Source organism: Eubalaena glacialis, chromosome 8 (genome assembly GCF_028564815.1).
Source record: "Eubalaena glacialis isolate mEubGla1 chromosome 8, mEubGla1.1.hap2.+ XY, whole genome shotgun sequence".
In the NCBI taxonomy this organism is placed as follows: domain Eukaryota; kingdom Metazoa; phylum Chordata; class Mammalia; order Artiodactyla; family Balaenidae; genus Eubalaena; species Eubalaena glacialis.
Genome location: NC_083723.1, coordinates 53403029 through 53419845, shown reverse-complemented (window position 1 = coordinate 53419845; position 16817 = coordinate 53403029). Strand labels below are relative to the sequence as shown.

The window sequence follows — 16817 nt, the reverse complement described above, 5'->3', positions numbered from 1 at the left end:
GGGGGCTGGCTCAAGTTGTAAGGAAAGAACTGGGTGAAAATGGGCAGATTTTTTTAAAATCACAAACTCATTAAAGGAAACTAGTGTGTGGCTGTTTGGTCTGCAGGTGGTCCAGCTTGAGGAGCTGTTGGCCTTGCGACACTCTGTCTTTGTCGTTGGAAACGCAGGCACGGGAAAGAGCAAGGTATAGTCAACGCCTGTTAGCTTTCAGCCGTGAAAGGAACAAAATTGCGCGGGGTGGGAGACCTACATTCACGTCTATTTGAGAGTTCCCTTCAGTGAAGTTGCTCATAATTTTGGGTTAGGATCTGAGACTCTAACATTGCTATTTGATCACTTGACCCTCTTCCTTTATACTGGGAGCAGGGAGAGAGGAGCTAGTAGAACACTACATTCAAATCAGTAAACTGAGGGAAGATTGGGCTTTCCACGTGAGATAGCATCCTATTCACTAACTTAGATGCATGCCATCCTGCTCTATGCATCTTTCAATAATATACCTGAATTCTTTTATCCAAAGTAAACATATTGAGAGACTCTAGAATAAGATACCTGGCTTATAGGATTGGTGTGGCCCTACCCACATTGATCAAAACTATTTTCTTATATTTCCCAAGTTATCCTAGTGTCTCCTCCCCATATCATTAAGAAAAACCCAAATAGTTTTCTTCAATACTCCCCCAGAAATATAGCCCTCTATAAGGCCAAAACAAAACTTGAAAAGAAAGGGAGGAAGCAAAAACTACATTTTTGAAGTACTTATTATGTACTCTGCTAGGTGCATCATGTGTGATTTACTCTGCACAACGATGATAGGCCATGGGTGTTATTATCCCCATTTTTAGTTCACTGCTTGATTTTGTTTGGTCTTACTGACAGTCCTGGCAACATACTTATTTTCTTGCTTGGCAGACAGTATATGCAGAACTGCATGCATTTTAACTGAGGGTGCTTGGGTATAAACATATTTAGTAACCAGCAACTAAAAATAAGCAGAGTGGGCATATGAGACTTTAGAGCGTGGGTGTCTATAGAACTTGCCAGTATTTAGGTCAGAACCCAAAGTGGAATACGTGTAAAAGGAAGCCCTGTATAGGGCTTTTTCTACTGAAAAATGTGATCATTGAAATTGTAAAGTAGATAACTGATAGACCTGTAATTATTTTGTTAAAGTAAGTTTCAGATGTGAGCCATGGTGCAAGGAAGGATAAAATTAAATTCTATAATTTTCAGTAGATTAATGGTTTCTAAAAATAGAAGCTTAATATTTCTAAGACATTCAATTTCTTTCATCTAGTCTTCATTGATTCCGTTCTATTCAACCTTTGCTTAAGCTTATAGAACTAGAGCACCAAAGCTTGGGCCATGTTATTTAGCAACTGATTATTCTAAAGTATTTGGCAATTGTTTATCAGTCCTTTAAACCCCTGTGAGAGGAGATCAGGATGATAATATCTAAAATAAAAGCCATGGCTTTTCAGAGAAAGCAGAAAGGATAGTTGGGCAGATATTTGGGTTAAGGTGTCAATTAATTAAATAGACAAGTATTAAGCACCTATCCTGAGAATTCTTTTTATTTAATTTTTTACACTTTTTAAATTTATTTTTTATCTTTGTTTCCATATTGACTGTGCTGCGTGCCATGCGGAATCTTAGTTCCCCAACCAGGGATAGAACCTGTGCCCCTGCAGTGGAAGCACAGAGTCTTAACCACTGGACCCTCCAGAGAGGACCTATCCTGTGAATTCTTATCACCAAGCCTTCTTTTCCTCAATTACCTAGAACAGGGCTTTCTCAACCTCAGCACTATTGACATCTGTACCAGATAACTCTTTGTCCTGGGGGCTGCTCTTTCACTGCAGGACGTTGAGCAGCACCCCTGGCCTCTGCCCACGAGATGCCCAGAAGCACGTCCTCTTCCCCCAAGTCAAGATGATCTCCTCTTGAGAACTATTGTTCTAGGTCGCTAGGTCTCAAAGCATGTCTAGACCAGCATCCTAGGCATCACCTGGGACCTTCTTAGAACACAAATCAGTCCTACGCAAGACCTGCTAAATTAGAAACTCTGAGATCGGGTCCATTAGTCTGTTTTAATACCCTCTAAGCACTTTGGATGCAGGCTAAATTTTAAGAACAATCTAAATAATACAGGCAGAGTGGATTTTAATAACATGTACAGGAGCACATTTACATATAGTCCTTTACTTTGCACACATGGTTAAAAATCTCAGTTGATAGTGACTTTCTCTTGAAAGAATCAGGTGAACTGATCCTCAGAGGTTGTGGGATTAAATTTTTCAAGATGTGAATGAAAATGTGCACATGTAAATTTTTTCCCATTCTCAATATACACAGAATATCTAGGAACATATAATGCCTAAGGAAAACCCTTCAGAAATCTTTTGCTTCCCATTTGGCTTACATTATATTAATTTTCTTAGCGTTTTTCCTTCTTTCTTTTTCAGATTTTGAGAACACTGAACCGAACATATGTTTACATGAAACAGAAACCCATTTGGAATGACTTAAACCCCAAAGCTGTGACAACAGATGAACTCTTTGGTTTCATACATCATGCTACCCGAGAATGGAAAGATGGCAAGTAGTATTTCCCCTTTTGAAGTGCTAAAATTTTCTTTTTTTTTAATCCAGAAAATCATTTCTCAGTTCAAGCCAATTTTAGTCATGGTTGTAGATTTACTGTTTATGGGTTGGCGTTATTGGAAATACAGCAGCTCACAACAGCATTTATAACCTATAAATTAAAACTAGATTTGATTAAGTGGTCGATTAGCATTCAGCAGGTTTGTGCTCAGAGCTGTGTATTTTATCCCCCATCAATTATATCAGGGCTCCCTGTAAACCAGCAGAGAAGTCAACACAAATGCCTCAGGGAACATTTATAAAGTACCTGATACAAGATACTGAGTTTCAGGCATGTGCTATTCTAGGTGCCAGGGCAAAAGTCAGTGGGACATGTTTCTTGCCCTGAAAGCTTTTGTGGACAAGCAGATTCCTTTGTTAAAATCACTTTTCACATTCTCATTTCCGTAAATGCACTAATCTAGACATCATCCTTGAGTCCTTTCCCACATTCACACCATACATTTAACCTCACAGCAAATCCTATAGGCCTTACTTACCTTTAACATACGTATTGTATTCCAGTACTTCTCACCTTCTCTGCAGCTCCCAGATGAGTCCAAGCCACCAGCACCTCTTGCCTGTATTTGCGGTGTCGCACCTCACGGGTCTCCGTTAATTCATTTTCCATGCAGCAGACAGAGGACGGTCTTCAGAATGTTAGTTCTCTGCTTGCAGTTTCCAGTGTGTTTCATCACCGTTAGAATCCAACCTTTATCCAAAGCCTACAAGGTTCTATGTGATTGAGTCCCTCTTCCCCATCTCTGATCTCATTTCCTGTTCTCTGCCTTTCACTTACACATACACTCGGGCCTCCTTGCTCTTCTCTGAACCCGCCAAGCATCTTCCTGTCACGGGCCTTTGCACTTGGTATTCCCACCATCTGCAACACTGGAGATACCTGCATGGCTTGCTCCCTTATGTTACTGGAATGTCTGGTCAAATATCGCATCAGAGAAGACTTCCCTGATGACCCTATCAAAGGAGCAGACCTCATCATTCTCCATCCTAGTATCATGTACACCCTGCTTCCTTAATTTGTGGGACAGTCAAAATTTGCTCTCTTAGGCTTTCATTTTTTTTTTTAAGGACTGTGGCAGAAAGGGAATAATATCCGTTTATGCTGAAAATATGTAGAAGCCTTTCAAATTAGTGTCCATTAGAAAAGGGTTCTGGCTTTTTTATGAATTATGGTAGCAGGTTCTACTATAGGCTATCACTTATCTTTGCACAAAATGCTTCACAGAGGAAGCAAAACCTTCCACATACCTGCCTCAAAACAGTTTTTTTCACCATAGTATTATATACTTGAGTTTTGAACAGTCAGCAACTATTAAATGTGCAGTGAAACACGCATAATACTTAGCAAAAAGGACTCTGGATTTTAAATGTTTCTATCTTTACATCTTGTGAGATAATGAGAACTTATTATAATGCCAGTGAACACATTTCCCAAAGAAATGTATCGCACTTCTGAATACTTTAGCTTTATAATGATCTCTCTTGAATAATGTAGAAGAATGGAGAAAGGTGGAATAAATTAATATTTGGCCTAAAATAGATACTGAATATATGTGCATGAAAAAGGTTAATATTTTCATTTGGTGTAAGTTTTGAGTTTCATGTATGTCACCTGCTATAAATCTCCACAGGTGTTCTCCAGGGAAGGTACTATCATCTTGATTTGACATTTGGGGTTTCTCAGTCTGAGAAGTTAAGGAACCTTCTCATGGAAGTAAAACTTGCCCATTGGTCTAGATCTCAGGGATAGCTCAAAAAATAGTGCTGTTTGCCCACCTGAAAGAGGTGGCAAACTTATAGCAAATTTACTCACTGAATAAAAGAGCTTCCAGTAAAAATAAGCCAAATTTGTTTTAGAAATAAATAGCACTCAACTCCATTATACATTAGGATTGCTTACTCTTAACTTATAGGTCTATTCTCATCCATTCTGCGAGAACAAGCAAATCTTAGGCATGATGGACCAAAATGGATAGTGCTGGATGGCGATATTGATCCCATGTGGATTGAATCACTAAATACTGTCATGGACGATAACAAGGTGAGTAATACCTCAGTGCTAAACCTTAAATGTAACACCTGGAGTGTACTGAGTTCCATTCACTTGTTGACTTTAATACCAGTTTCAGGCATTAACCTGATCTTCTTTATGTAATTACTATTTTGCTGTGGCACCTTCCTGGTAATTCTCTTAATTTCACTATTAAAGAATTTAAGGGAATACATTTTTTCTTGTCTATAAATTTAACCATCTTTAAAGAGAGTTAGATATGTATCCAAGGATTTAGTTCATCCACATCTTACCATTTTCTAAGAGCTAGGCGTAAATTATTATTATATCTTCTCTTTAAGTATGGACTACTTGGGTAATAAAAGAATGAGTTTGTGCCCTATGTTAACTGGCTAAATTTAGCTCTTGAAATTAAGTAGTTCCTATGGCTACAGATTTGAGTATGCATTCCTAAGCATTTTGCCATGGTTAATCCAGAATTTCCAGCAAAAACAAAAGGTGAAGGTACAGGTCCGTGAGACACCATTGAAGCAACACAAGGTCTACTGTTAGGGTCAGGAGAAAGAAATCATTAATTGTCATTGCTATAGAATAGTAGTAGTAACCCCCTTAACCTAAGAGTAATTACTGTTTTCTGAACCAAGACATTGTCTATCATAAAATACAGGTCTAAGATCCTTATACTTGCATGAGTTTCTATAGGACAATTTTAAATTGTGATAGTTCATATTCTAAATAAAGTTTATTTTTTATGGCATTCAGGCCTTTTTATGTAATCAACTCTTAAAACAAGGGTCTTATATTTAGTAATAATTACCACAGTTTTTTAAAGGTTGGCATGAGTGAGTCCATGTTGGTAAGTTTGTTCCTCAGGGGTCAGCGAGCTCCCCTGAGGATGAACTGAGATCTTTATTCAGACTGCATTTCATTGTTGGTTTGTTTTTTATTTGTTTTTGTTTTTGAAACAAACAACATTTTTTAAATGGAAGGATAGTTGAGTTACAATGTTGTGTTAATTACTGCTGTACAGCAAAGTCAGTTATGCATATATATATATATATATATACACACATTCTTTTCCGTGATGGTTTATCACGGGATACTGAATATAGTTCCCTGTGATATCCAGTACGACCTTGTTGTTTATCCATCCTATATATATTCAGACTGAATTTCTAACTCAGGCAGTGAGCTCACAGCCTTTGGCACTTCTCCCGGGGGAAGGATTTTGTGCTGTTTTGGAAAGTTAGCAGCCTTGCCTTTGCTGCCTAATGAAATGGACACTTTTGTGCTGTGCTGCTCTGTCCAGGTGCTGACCTTGGCCAGCAATGAACGCATAGCTCTCACTCCCTCTATGAGGCTGCTCTTCGAGGTTCATCACTTAAGGACAGCAACCCCAGCTACTGTTTCCAGGGCTGGTATTCTATACGTGAACCCACAAGATTTAGGCTGGAATCCGTGAGTACTGCTTTTATTTTAATTGTGGTAAAATATACATGAGTATCGAATTTACCATTTTAACCATTTTTAAGTGTAAAGTTCAGTGGCATTGAGTACATTCACGTTGTTGTACAACCATCATTACCATCCATCTCCAGAACCTTTTGCATCTTCCCAAACTGAAGCCCCATATGCACTAAGCAGTAGCCCTCCCAGCGTCCCCACCTCCTTTCTACTTTCTCTCTATGAATTTGAATACTCTAGGTGCTTCTTATAAATTGAATCATATAGTAATTGTCTTTTTGTGCTGGGCTTATTTCACTTAGCATAATGTCTTCAAAGTTCATGCATGTTACAGCAGGTGCCGGAATGTCCTTCCTTTTCAAAGCTGAATGATATTCCATTGGGTAGAGATATATATATCTCATATTGTTTATCCATTCATCCTTCTGTAGATACTTGGGCTGCTTCTCCCTTTTGACTGTTGAAAATAATACTTCTGTGAACACGGGCATAATCTCTTTGAGTCCCAGCTTTCAGTTATTTTTGATACATATATGTACAAGCGGAATGGCTAGATCATATGGTAATTCTGTTTCAAATTTTTTGAGGAACCGCCATACTGTTTTCCATTAGTAGCTACTGCATTTTACATTCCCATCAGTAGAGCACAAGAGTTCCAATTTCTGCATGACCCCACCAATACTTGTTATTTTCTCTATTTTTTATAATAACCATCCTAATGGGTGTGGAATGGTACCTCATTCCAGTTTTGATTTACATTTTTCTAATGATTAATCATTTGAGCATCTTTTCATGTGTTTATTGGCCATTTGTATATTTTCTTTGGAGAAATGCCCATTTCAGTCCTTTGCCTATTTTTTAATCTAGTTGTTTGGGTCCTTTGTTGTTTTTGTGAACATTTTTTTTTTAATCTTAGGTTTCTAAGAATGCTAAAAATGTATTTGATTATTTGAAGAAAATGTTAGCAATTAAATTTAAAGTTAATTAATTAAGCTAATTTAAAAATCATTAAATTAGCACCTGTATGCAGTTGTCATTTTTATTTGGACATTACCCTGTTCACACCTTGCACATGTTAAGACATATATTTGTTGACTAAGTGAATAAGTAATAATAATAGCTCGTATGGAGCACATAGATATAAGTATATCATTTAGTGAACATTTGTGTGTTTGTATGTATACACATAATATGCATACATGAACAGTGGTGATGCTTTGATTTAGGACAAGTTTATTGTGCCCACTTGCTTACTCTTCAAATGCTTACACTTTCCATAATTCATTCTGGTGGTCCCTTGTCACCCCCTCTCGTATTCCCACTATGCGCTGTGGAAACATCTGAGCTCTGCACATGAACACGTGCTGGTGTCTGGCATGTTTCTTGTGTCAGATATCTTCTCTTTACCCCTCCACCCTGCTCTGTGCCCCCAGCGGCCATCCTGTGTGGACCACATCAATGGGCTCCTTGCCCTCTGGCTTCTGGTTGGTTTGGCCAATGAGGAGCCCTGGCAGGAAATGAGAGGGAGAAAAGAGAGTGAGGTCAGGCTATTCATTCCCTTGGCTCCCTCCCTGCAGGAGTACATCAGGATGACCGTGACCTTCATCAGCAGGTCCTCGTAAATCTCTCCATGAGATTCTTTGCTTCCAGGTTCCGATAGCCCTTCATTCTCTTGTCCCTGCGGCCGCGGGTGCTCTCACCATTTCTCAGCCATCACCCCATGACATGGCACTCCCCTGTCCAGTTTCCCTGCTTCCGCCCACACCTTTGCCAATAGTCCTTTTATTGATCCTTCTCTATTATCCTAATCATTCCCTGCCAGGTGCCTGACTCATGCACTCCTCCAGGCTACTTTTCTGTGTACTGATTTATTTACTAAAAGTCTCATCCTCTAGCTCAGCAGCCAAGTAGAGCCATACCCAGGTTCCTGTGAAGGTAAACCTTCATTGGCTAGGGGAGGGAGTGATTTTTAAAACTCTAAAATGGAGAGTTCTTCTTGAGCTAATAGCTCCTTTCCCCACCTAGGATTTTGACTATCTCCTAGGATGCTTCTATTGATCGGGGGCTAGCTGACGGAGAATCTCCAGTGCCCCTTGACTCTCCCTCTGGAGAGCAGAGGCAGTCTTGTACCCCTCACCCCCACTGGTGTGGTCTGATTTCAGTAGTGAATCTCACAGTTCCCAAGGTCTCTGTAGTTCAGTTTTAATAACATAACGGAGATTTGTGCTAACAAAAGCAGTCTAAATCCCCATTTCAAGAAAGACTTTTATCTCGTAAGTCAAAGGTCACAGTTTGGCAAAAGAGTCACCCAGTTTACATTCTTGAGAAAGTTAAACCCCTCTTCACCATTAGATTTTATTTTCATGGAGGTTTTTTTAAATTTAAGATCAACGGGTAGGTTTTAATTTTCATATGTGTGACCAAAGGGTCCATCCAGGTCATTATCCAAAATAATGGGAATCTTCTGTAAAGGATATTTTTATATTTTTACCTCCTACTGCCAGAAACTTTCCATGAACTACCAAAAAGTGGCTATTTCAAGTTGGGGGTGGTATATTTTTAACTCCATATTTATTGGATAATTTATTACCTTACTTTAATGTCATAATATTAAAAATGTGATAGCTTTACATGTATTGACTCATTTAATCCCTAATTACCTTCTGAGATCAATGTAGTTATCAACCTAATTTCCCAAACCAGTATCTGTCTCAATTTTCCCTGACTTTTTAATTCGAAAGTGTTCAAAAATATAGAAAAATTGAAAAGGTGGTAGGTAGTACATTGTACTCTTTTCCATGCACTCTTTTCCTGCAGTCATCAATTTTTACAGTTTTACCCAATTTACTTTCCTTTGGCTGTACATACACTCCCTCTCACAGGCAGAGAGAGACATATATTTTATTTTTTTATATTTATTTATTTATTTGGTTGCACCGGGTCTTAGCTGTGGCTCGCGGGCTCCTTAGTTGCAGCAAGTGGGCTACTTAGTCGTGGCATGTGAACTCTTAGTTGCGGCATGTATGTGGCACCTAGTTCCCTGGCCAGGGATCGAACCCGGGCCCCCTGCATTGAAAGCACGGAGCCTTATCCACTGCGCCACCAGGGTAGTCCCCTATATTTTCTACTTTTATTTATTTTTGCTGAATTATCTGAAAGTAAGTTGGAGACATTGACAGTTCATCCCTAAGTACTTCAGCATCTCTCTCCTAAGAACTAGGGTATTCTCCTATATGAACATAATTCAATTAACATACCTAAGAAATTCATCTTTGATATAATACTATCAAAACAAACAGTAATTTTTCACAATTTCCCAGCTACCCTGGGAATTTCCTCTGTAGCTTTTTAAAAAAATCCAGCATCAAAACAAGGACCATGAATTGCATCTACTTATCTCTGTTTTCTCCTTTAATCTAGAATATCCACCCACCTTTTCCTGTCATGACATTTACAGTTTTGAAGAGAACAAGCCAGACATTTCGAAGAATAACCCATTGGTGGTTACAAAGTGGGTCAACCCTTCTGTCTCCATATATTAGGTGACATTTTTAGTAAAGAACTTTTTCTCTTCTTCCCTTCTACTCTCCTTCCTCCCTTCCTTCCTTTTTCTCTCTCTTTTTCACTCTCCCCCCTTCCTTTTTTCTTTTTGAGGAGTGTCATTTTCTATTCATGGCTTCTTTTGTCTTAGTTCAGTGGGTTATGATTCATTGCCAACAGTATTCTTTTGCATGCTCAAGTTGCCCTAAATTTTGCCAGCAGGACCCCCTTCAAGCCAGCCCCTTGCATGTTCTTTTGTACTTGTTCTCCTAAGTCTTTGAGCACTTTGCTTTCTGGCTAACGCAGATGCTTCTGGCTCATCTCAGACTTTACTTCCCCCACGCTTCTTTCACCCATTTCTCTAAGGAGCTGGAAGTGACTGCTTTTTGTATAAGGAGTGGTATTTAGAATCCAAGATAGGGATGCTAGGAGGGCTCATTGCCACTGGTATGTCATTGCTTCTAGACCCTTCAGTGAACAGAGTTAGGATATATATTTTCTTAATTCATATTATGGGAACTGATAAGGTATTTTGGATAGAAGAGATTATGAAATACTATGTTCATAGTATCTCTGTGGGGTTCATAGTATCTCTGTGGGACTAAATAGAGTGCAATTATTGCTTAAGCTACTTGGAATATTTTTGTTAAAATTCACTGAGCTATTTAAAAGTATAATTTTATGTCCACATTTTACAGGTATGAGGTCAAACAGCATCCTTAAAATCACATCATTATGTGACTAGCTCTAGAAATCAAATACTATTTTAATTCTGAGTTCTAAGTAAGTTTACTGGAAGAATCCTAGACAGTTCATGTATGTCTGTTGAGATCTTGAGATAATAGAGAAAGCAGGAGTTAGAAGAAAATTTCTGAAGATTATGATCAGTGAGAAGTTTTTCTAGTAGAAAAGAATAAAATGCACGGAAAAGGAAAAACAAACAGGTAATGAATTAAATTCATTTATAATTATTTAAATTATTAAAATTATTCAAGGTGAGCATAACTGAAAATGAGATCTACCAAACTGTGTATCGCATGGCTTGTACATAATGTTAGGAAAACGCAGGAGTATTTCTGGTATTTTGTCTGATTCCTGGAAGATAACTTTTGGTAGCCACAACTTGAGATCATACTTTTTCCTCTATTACTTTAGCTGAAAATACTCCTTTTTTAAAAATTGACTTTATTGAAGTGTAGTTGATTTACAATGTTGTGTTAGTTTCGGGCATACAGCAAAGTGATTAAGTTATACATATATATGTATTAGTTTGCCTCTGCCAATCCCAAACTCCCAATCCATCCCTCCCCCATGGCAACCACAAGTCTGTTCTCTGTGTCTATGAGTCTGTTTCTATTTTGTATTGATAGATAAGTTCATTTGTGTCATATTTTATATTCCACATATAAGTGATACCGTATGGTATTTGTCTCTCTTTCTGACTGACTTCACTTAGTATAATAATCTCTAGGTCCATCCATGTTGCTGCTGCAAATGGCATTCTTTCTTTCTTTCTTTCTTTTAACAGCTGAGTAATATTCCACTGTATATATATACCACGTCTTCTTTATCCATTCACCTGTCAATGGACATTTAGGTTGTTTCCATGTCTTGGCTATTGTGAATAGTGCTGCTATGAACACAGGGGTGCATGTCTTTTTTCGAATTATATTTTTGTCCTGATATATGCCCAGGAGTGGGATTGCTGGATCATATGGCAATTCTATTTTTAGTTTTTTTGAGAAATCTCCATACTGTTTTCCATAGTGGCTGTACCAATTTACATCCCCACCAACAGTGTAGGAGGGTTCCCTTTTCTCCCTATCCTAGCCAACATTTATTATTTGTAGACTTTTTAATTATGGCCATTCTGACCAGTGTGAGGTGGTACCTCATTGTAGTTTTGATTTGTATTTCTGTAATAATTTAGCTGAAAATATTCTTTTGCCTTTGTGTCACTCATTCTCTCACCTGCATTGGATAAGCTTGTTGTCTTCTACCCCTGCAATCCCATCCTTTCATCTTTGGATATCGTTTAAATGTGTAAACATACAGATTCAGAAATCATCAATGTACACTCCTGATCTGTGGGTCCTTTTAACTTCTGCTATTTTCCAGGCCACTGTGAATAATAGAAAACCCATCTGTAGCTGTGAGGGGCAAACTATGGAGAATTCTGATGAATTACTGCTATCCTGTATGACAGGATTCCAACCCCAGACTACAGAGTAATAAATAAAAAAAGTCTTCAGAAGCCTGAAGACTTTGGCTACCTATATAGTTTCTAAACTGCTGGGCTTTAGACTTCCTGTGATGTGCCTATAGCAGTTCTGGAGAAGGAAGAAGAGCAACACAGCTGCTTATATGGAATATATTTGCAAGCACTGATGAGCCAAAGATTCTCTGTTAGTGACCTAGACGTTGGCATTAAGATGATGCATTGAGGCATCATAATGTAGCTATTTCCTGAGGCAGGGGCAGCAATGTGGGTGATCAGTTATGTAGGTAAGGAATAAATAAGTATGATATTTTCACTTGTATGTTGTATGATAGCAGTGTGTTTCATTTGGCCATGTTCAAATCTACAGCATCTTTTAAAAATCATGAGAAACTTTTATGCGAAGTAAGGTGAAAGGAATTGCCAACAATACAAAAATATAGCTTCAGTTTTTGCCATTGCTGAAGATAATTTGCTGTCTTTTAATGTTTACTAAATTTAGCAGTCATTTATACATGAAATTTAAAACTGTCCGTATTTAACAATACAGACTTTTTTTTTTTTTTTAACTTCCAATGCTGTGTGGTGTGCTTGACCTCTAGCAGAGGTCATTTTGGTTTGTTGTTTTTTTCCCCCCGGTCAGGATCAGCTTTTACAACGTCTCCTGGTTTGATTGAACTCACTTTCTTATTTGTGGACGTAATTGGTACAACAGCATCATTTGCTCGTGGGCCTGGTCGGCTCTCCCTTTGAAACTTTGGCTACTGCCGACGTGGGTCAATGAAGTAGCTATTACATGTCCCCTAAGTGCAAAGACCACTTCCCCCTCTTGGGGCTGTGCTGACACTGCAGCTCCTAGTTATCCCTGCACAGCCTTCTGACCCCACAGAGACCAAAGACAGGGGTGGGGAGTAGGGGTAGAATTTGTTACATGCATCAGGGCACTGCCTACCAACTCTTAAGCCCTACGGAACATACTGTCTTTAGGAGATGATCAGAGAGGCAGAGCCAGGATCTGAACCCACTTCTCCCAAATCCACCAACTCTGTGCTAATGAGTAGCACTGATTGAGAATTTGTTATACGCCAGGTGTTAATGTAAGCACTTAATACATGAGAACTCGTTTGCTGCTCAGAACAACCCTAGGAAGTGCATTTCATTATCATCTCCATTGACAGATGAGAAACTTGAGGCACAGAGAGGTTAACTGACTTGCCCAAGGTAAATGGATAAAGACCCAGGCAGTCTTAGAGCTCCATCTCCCTAAACAGTTCTCTCCCCTGCGCCCCCCTCCCCGCAATAAGCTCTGGATACTAAGATTCCACTTCTGACGGCTTATGAAGAGTAAAATGAGTAGCTGAGGGGTAGGTGTGGCCTTCATGCCTTCATTCCCACTACCTAACACCTGCATTCCATTGTTGCATGGCGCCCACTGGATGCAACTCATGGAGCACCAGAAGTGGTCTCTCAGTTACCATCATGTGACTGGACTTCAGCTGAAAATCATTCCTCTTGGACCTGAAAAAGTTTTGATAGTAGATATTTTATAAATCTAGCAGTAGTGTATATAGGTAGTTGAATATTTAATAAAACCCTATTTTGAAGGCTTGTGAATATCAAAGGGAGCCTCTTCTAAGATAATCATCTCGCCTTAATTTCTTCTGATATTAAAAATATGAAATCTGATTTGCTTAAAGCAAGGTGTAGCTGTCATGGGTCTGGTCGCACTGCTTCTCTGGTGGCAGCTATATGTATTTGTGATCACTGCTTCCTATTTGATGAGAACTCTTTGAGCAGTTGTTTTTCATGTCATATCATACAGTTTCTTTCCAGAGACTACTGTGGGTGCTACTAAGTCATGTTTCATTTTATTGATAAGTAGTGTTTTATTAATATGTTAGAGATATGAATGTATCAAAATTGGTAACATTTTATAAGCTTCAGATTCACACATATGTACCCAAGTGTGAGATACCATTTTAGAGCCACTTACTGGAACCACATTATCAGCTATCAGGTTAGAGTTACATTCAGTCCAGTGAACAAAGAGGGACTTGGAAATAGCCCCTGTGGAATTTTCACCTTTTTATTTGAAACTGATTTCTCATTACTAAGTAATTGATGCCAGTTTTCATCAAGAAAAATCCCAAGCTCTTTTCATAAATAAAACCTACCCTCTGAAAATAGTTTCAGTTCTCTAGGAAATGACAAACTGTACTTCCTTATAAATGCTCAGTAATGGCCTACTTATCGTCTATTATGTTGGGTTTCTAAGTGCTATTAGGAGTTTCTTTTACATTCTTTTCATTAAGGTAAAAATGGCCATTAAAACAAGTTTTTAAAGGGTCATTTTAAAATATTTGCCATTTGAAAAATAGAATGAACCCACTCAACGTGTCCCTGAAGTGTTGGACCAAGCTGTGTTGAAGGGGGAAGCTTTTGAGTTGGTGGAATTTTGCTTTTCAAGCCCCGTGCTCCATAAAAGCTTTTCTGTGTTCTTTTTCAGGTATGTGGCCAGTTGGATAGACAGAAGGCGTCATCAGTCAGAAAAGGCCAATTTAACGATTCTTTTTGATAAATACGTTCCTGTGTGCTTGGATAAGCTGAGAACAAGCTTTAAAACCATCACTTCAATTCCAGAGAGCAGCCTGGTGCAGGTTTGTCCTGGGTCACACCGTTGCACACTCTAGTCCTGATGTGGTAGTGTGGCTTGATCAAAATAGAAGTTCTTGCTTGTTCAAAAAGATGCGAATGGTTTCTGGAATGGTTAGGTTGCTCCAACCCTCCCCCACCCGAGCCCCCGTGTTCCCCAGTGATTTTTGCAACTCTCTGTTATACGTCTATCACATGCTATGACCATTTGGGTTTGTGGTCTGTTTCTTTCACAAGACTCTGAACCAGAGGACTGAAGCCACCTTTTACCATTTTTATATCTCCAGAGATTTCCATAATGCCAAGCACATAGTAGGTGCCAAATACATTATTGAATCATTGCGTTCTTCCCAAGTATATTTGCGTGGAATAAGAAGAACAGGATAGTAACAGCCTCATTTATTTTTCTGTTTCCTAAGTAACTGGCCCAGAGAAGGTGCTCAGTGTGTTTTTGAATACAAAAAATTCACGCAATTAAAGATGTTGGCCGGTGAGTAAGAGAAAGCTTCTGAATGCCACCTCGTCAGGCACCACCCTGCCAGGCCTCCCACTCTCTCTTCCCTTTCTTTTCTCCCCCTCCGAAAAATAGTCCGCAAGTCAGGTCAGTCTACTTCATAGTATTTCAGGAATAGATTTTTTTTTTCTGATCCTCATTGTGAGACAGCTGGTTAGAGTGAAGAGTATATATGATACATTGTCATGGCAGCAAATGAAAATAATTCACGGCACACAAAAATGAAGGTTGTGATCTTAATCTCAGCGTGAAGAATAACTCTCCCCAGCCTTTACAAGTCGAAAACTTCACAGAACGTTTACAGTTAGAAACCTTTATTTGTGTCTCTTTAGGAGCAAAATTGGTTTTGAAGTACTTTGTTACCGTGAAGTTACTATGGTACAGAATTTGTTTGAAGCTAAATTAGAAATAGTCACAAGCATAATAAGAAGTGAAAGTTCAGGTTTTCGGATAATTCACACACCAATTAAGAAAACGATAGTCTTCAACAGTAATTATCTGAGGTATAATTTATTTCTGAAAGCAGGTCTGAATTTATTCATAATGAATTAATTTTGTGGTTAGCCTAATTAGACGTCCTCTGGTGTAATACTTGCAAAAAAGCAAGTATCGAGTTCCTTCTCAACTTGACTTGTGTATTTGTGTTTCTCTGTGGTGCGAACTTTTTCATTCAAGAGTAGTGTGAAAATAAGTCAGTAGGAATTAATACGATTTTTGCTCTCACTTCCTCCTTTTGTAGTACTCAGAAATGGCATTTTATCCTTAACTCCTTTTTTGGCTGCTGTTGTATAAAGTCGTCTCTTTGCAGTGATTGCTTATAAGGACAAAATTTGAGTTTTATTCAATTAGAAGATTATTTTAAATTGGCAATCATGGCACAATATAAAATAATGGAAATCAAGAGAGACTGAAAAATATAACAGGCGCTCAACTATTTAAATTTTGAAAACATTTCCAAATTATGCCCAGGACCCATTTTCCATGTTACCATGGATTTTCCCCACCTCTCATGGTTGGGAAGGAGAGGCACACACACGACATGCTTTGTTATAGCTTCCGTAGCTGTGTGTATGATAGTGATAAAAATCTACTGCTGCTTCCAAAAACTGGGGGAAGGGTATCATGAGTTTTGAGGGTCTATGACAGTACTAACTCATGACAACCATTTTTGTGCTTTAGAGCAGGGGTCCCCACCCCCCGGGCCTCGGACCAGTACTGGTCCCATGGCCTGTTAGGAACCGGGCCACACAGCAGGAGGTGAGCGGCGGGCCAGCGAGGAAGCTTCATCTGCCTCTCGCTCCCCGTTGCTCCCCCACATTGCTCACATTACCTCCTGAACCACCCCCCCCCCGCCCCCGCCGTCCATGGAAAAATTGTCTTCCACGAAACCGGTCCCTGGTGCCAAAAAGTTGGGGACCGCTGCTTTAGAGAACTAGCTCTAAAACATGTTCATTATGGTTATGATTTCACATGAGAAAGGTGTTTGCAGCAGCCATGTTCCCTCCTTACTGACCTGATTGCCCTGGACGCGGAGTGTGTTTCAGATCAGTAGAGCCGTTCCACCTGGAGGTGAAGAGCAAGTTCCTGAACAGCATTTCTTCCAGGGTTAAATTTAGCGTCCTGTCTAAAAAATGCCACAGGCTAAGGCTGTCAATCCGACTTTCTAAATTTATGACAACAGGTGGGGGAAACAGCTGCCAAAGTACTAAGGGAAAGTGGGTTATCTAAATGTCCAACCGAGGGAAATGGTTACA

General features: G+C 39.1%; 1 protein-coding gene across 1 annotated transcript in view; it reads left to right on the top strand.

The window, feature by feature from the left end:
• Positions 1-16817, top strand: part of DNAH11 (dynein axonemal heavy chain 11) — a 335383-nt gene that overhangs the window by 165153 nt on the left and 153413 nt on the right. The window contains 5 exon segments of the mRNA XM_061198505.1: positions 107-184; positions 2466-2602; positions 4555-4705; positions 5985-6133; positions 14404-14554. Coding sequence (XP_061054488.1) covers positions 107-184; positions 2466-2602; positions 4555-4705; positions 5985-6133; positions 14404-14554 — 666 coding nt within the window.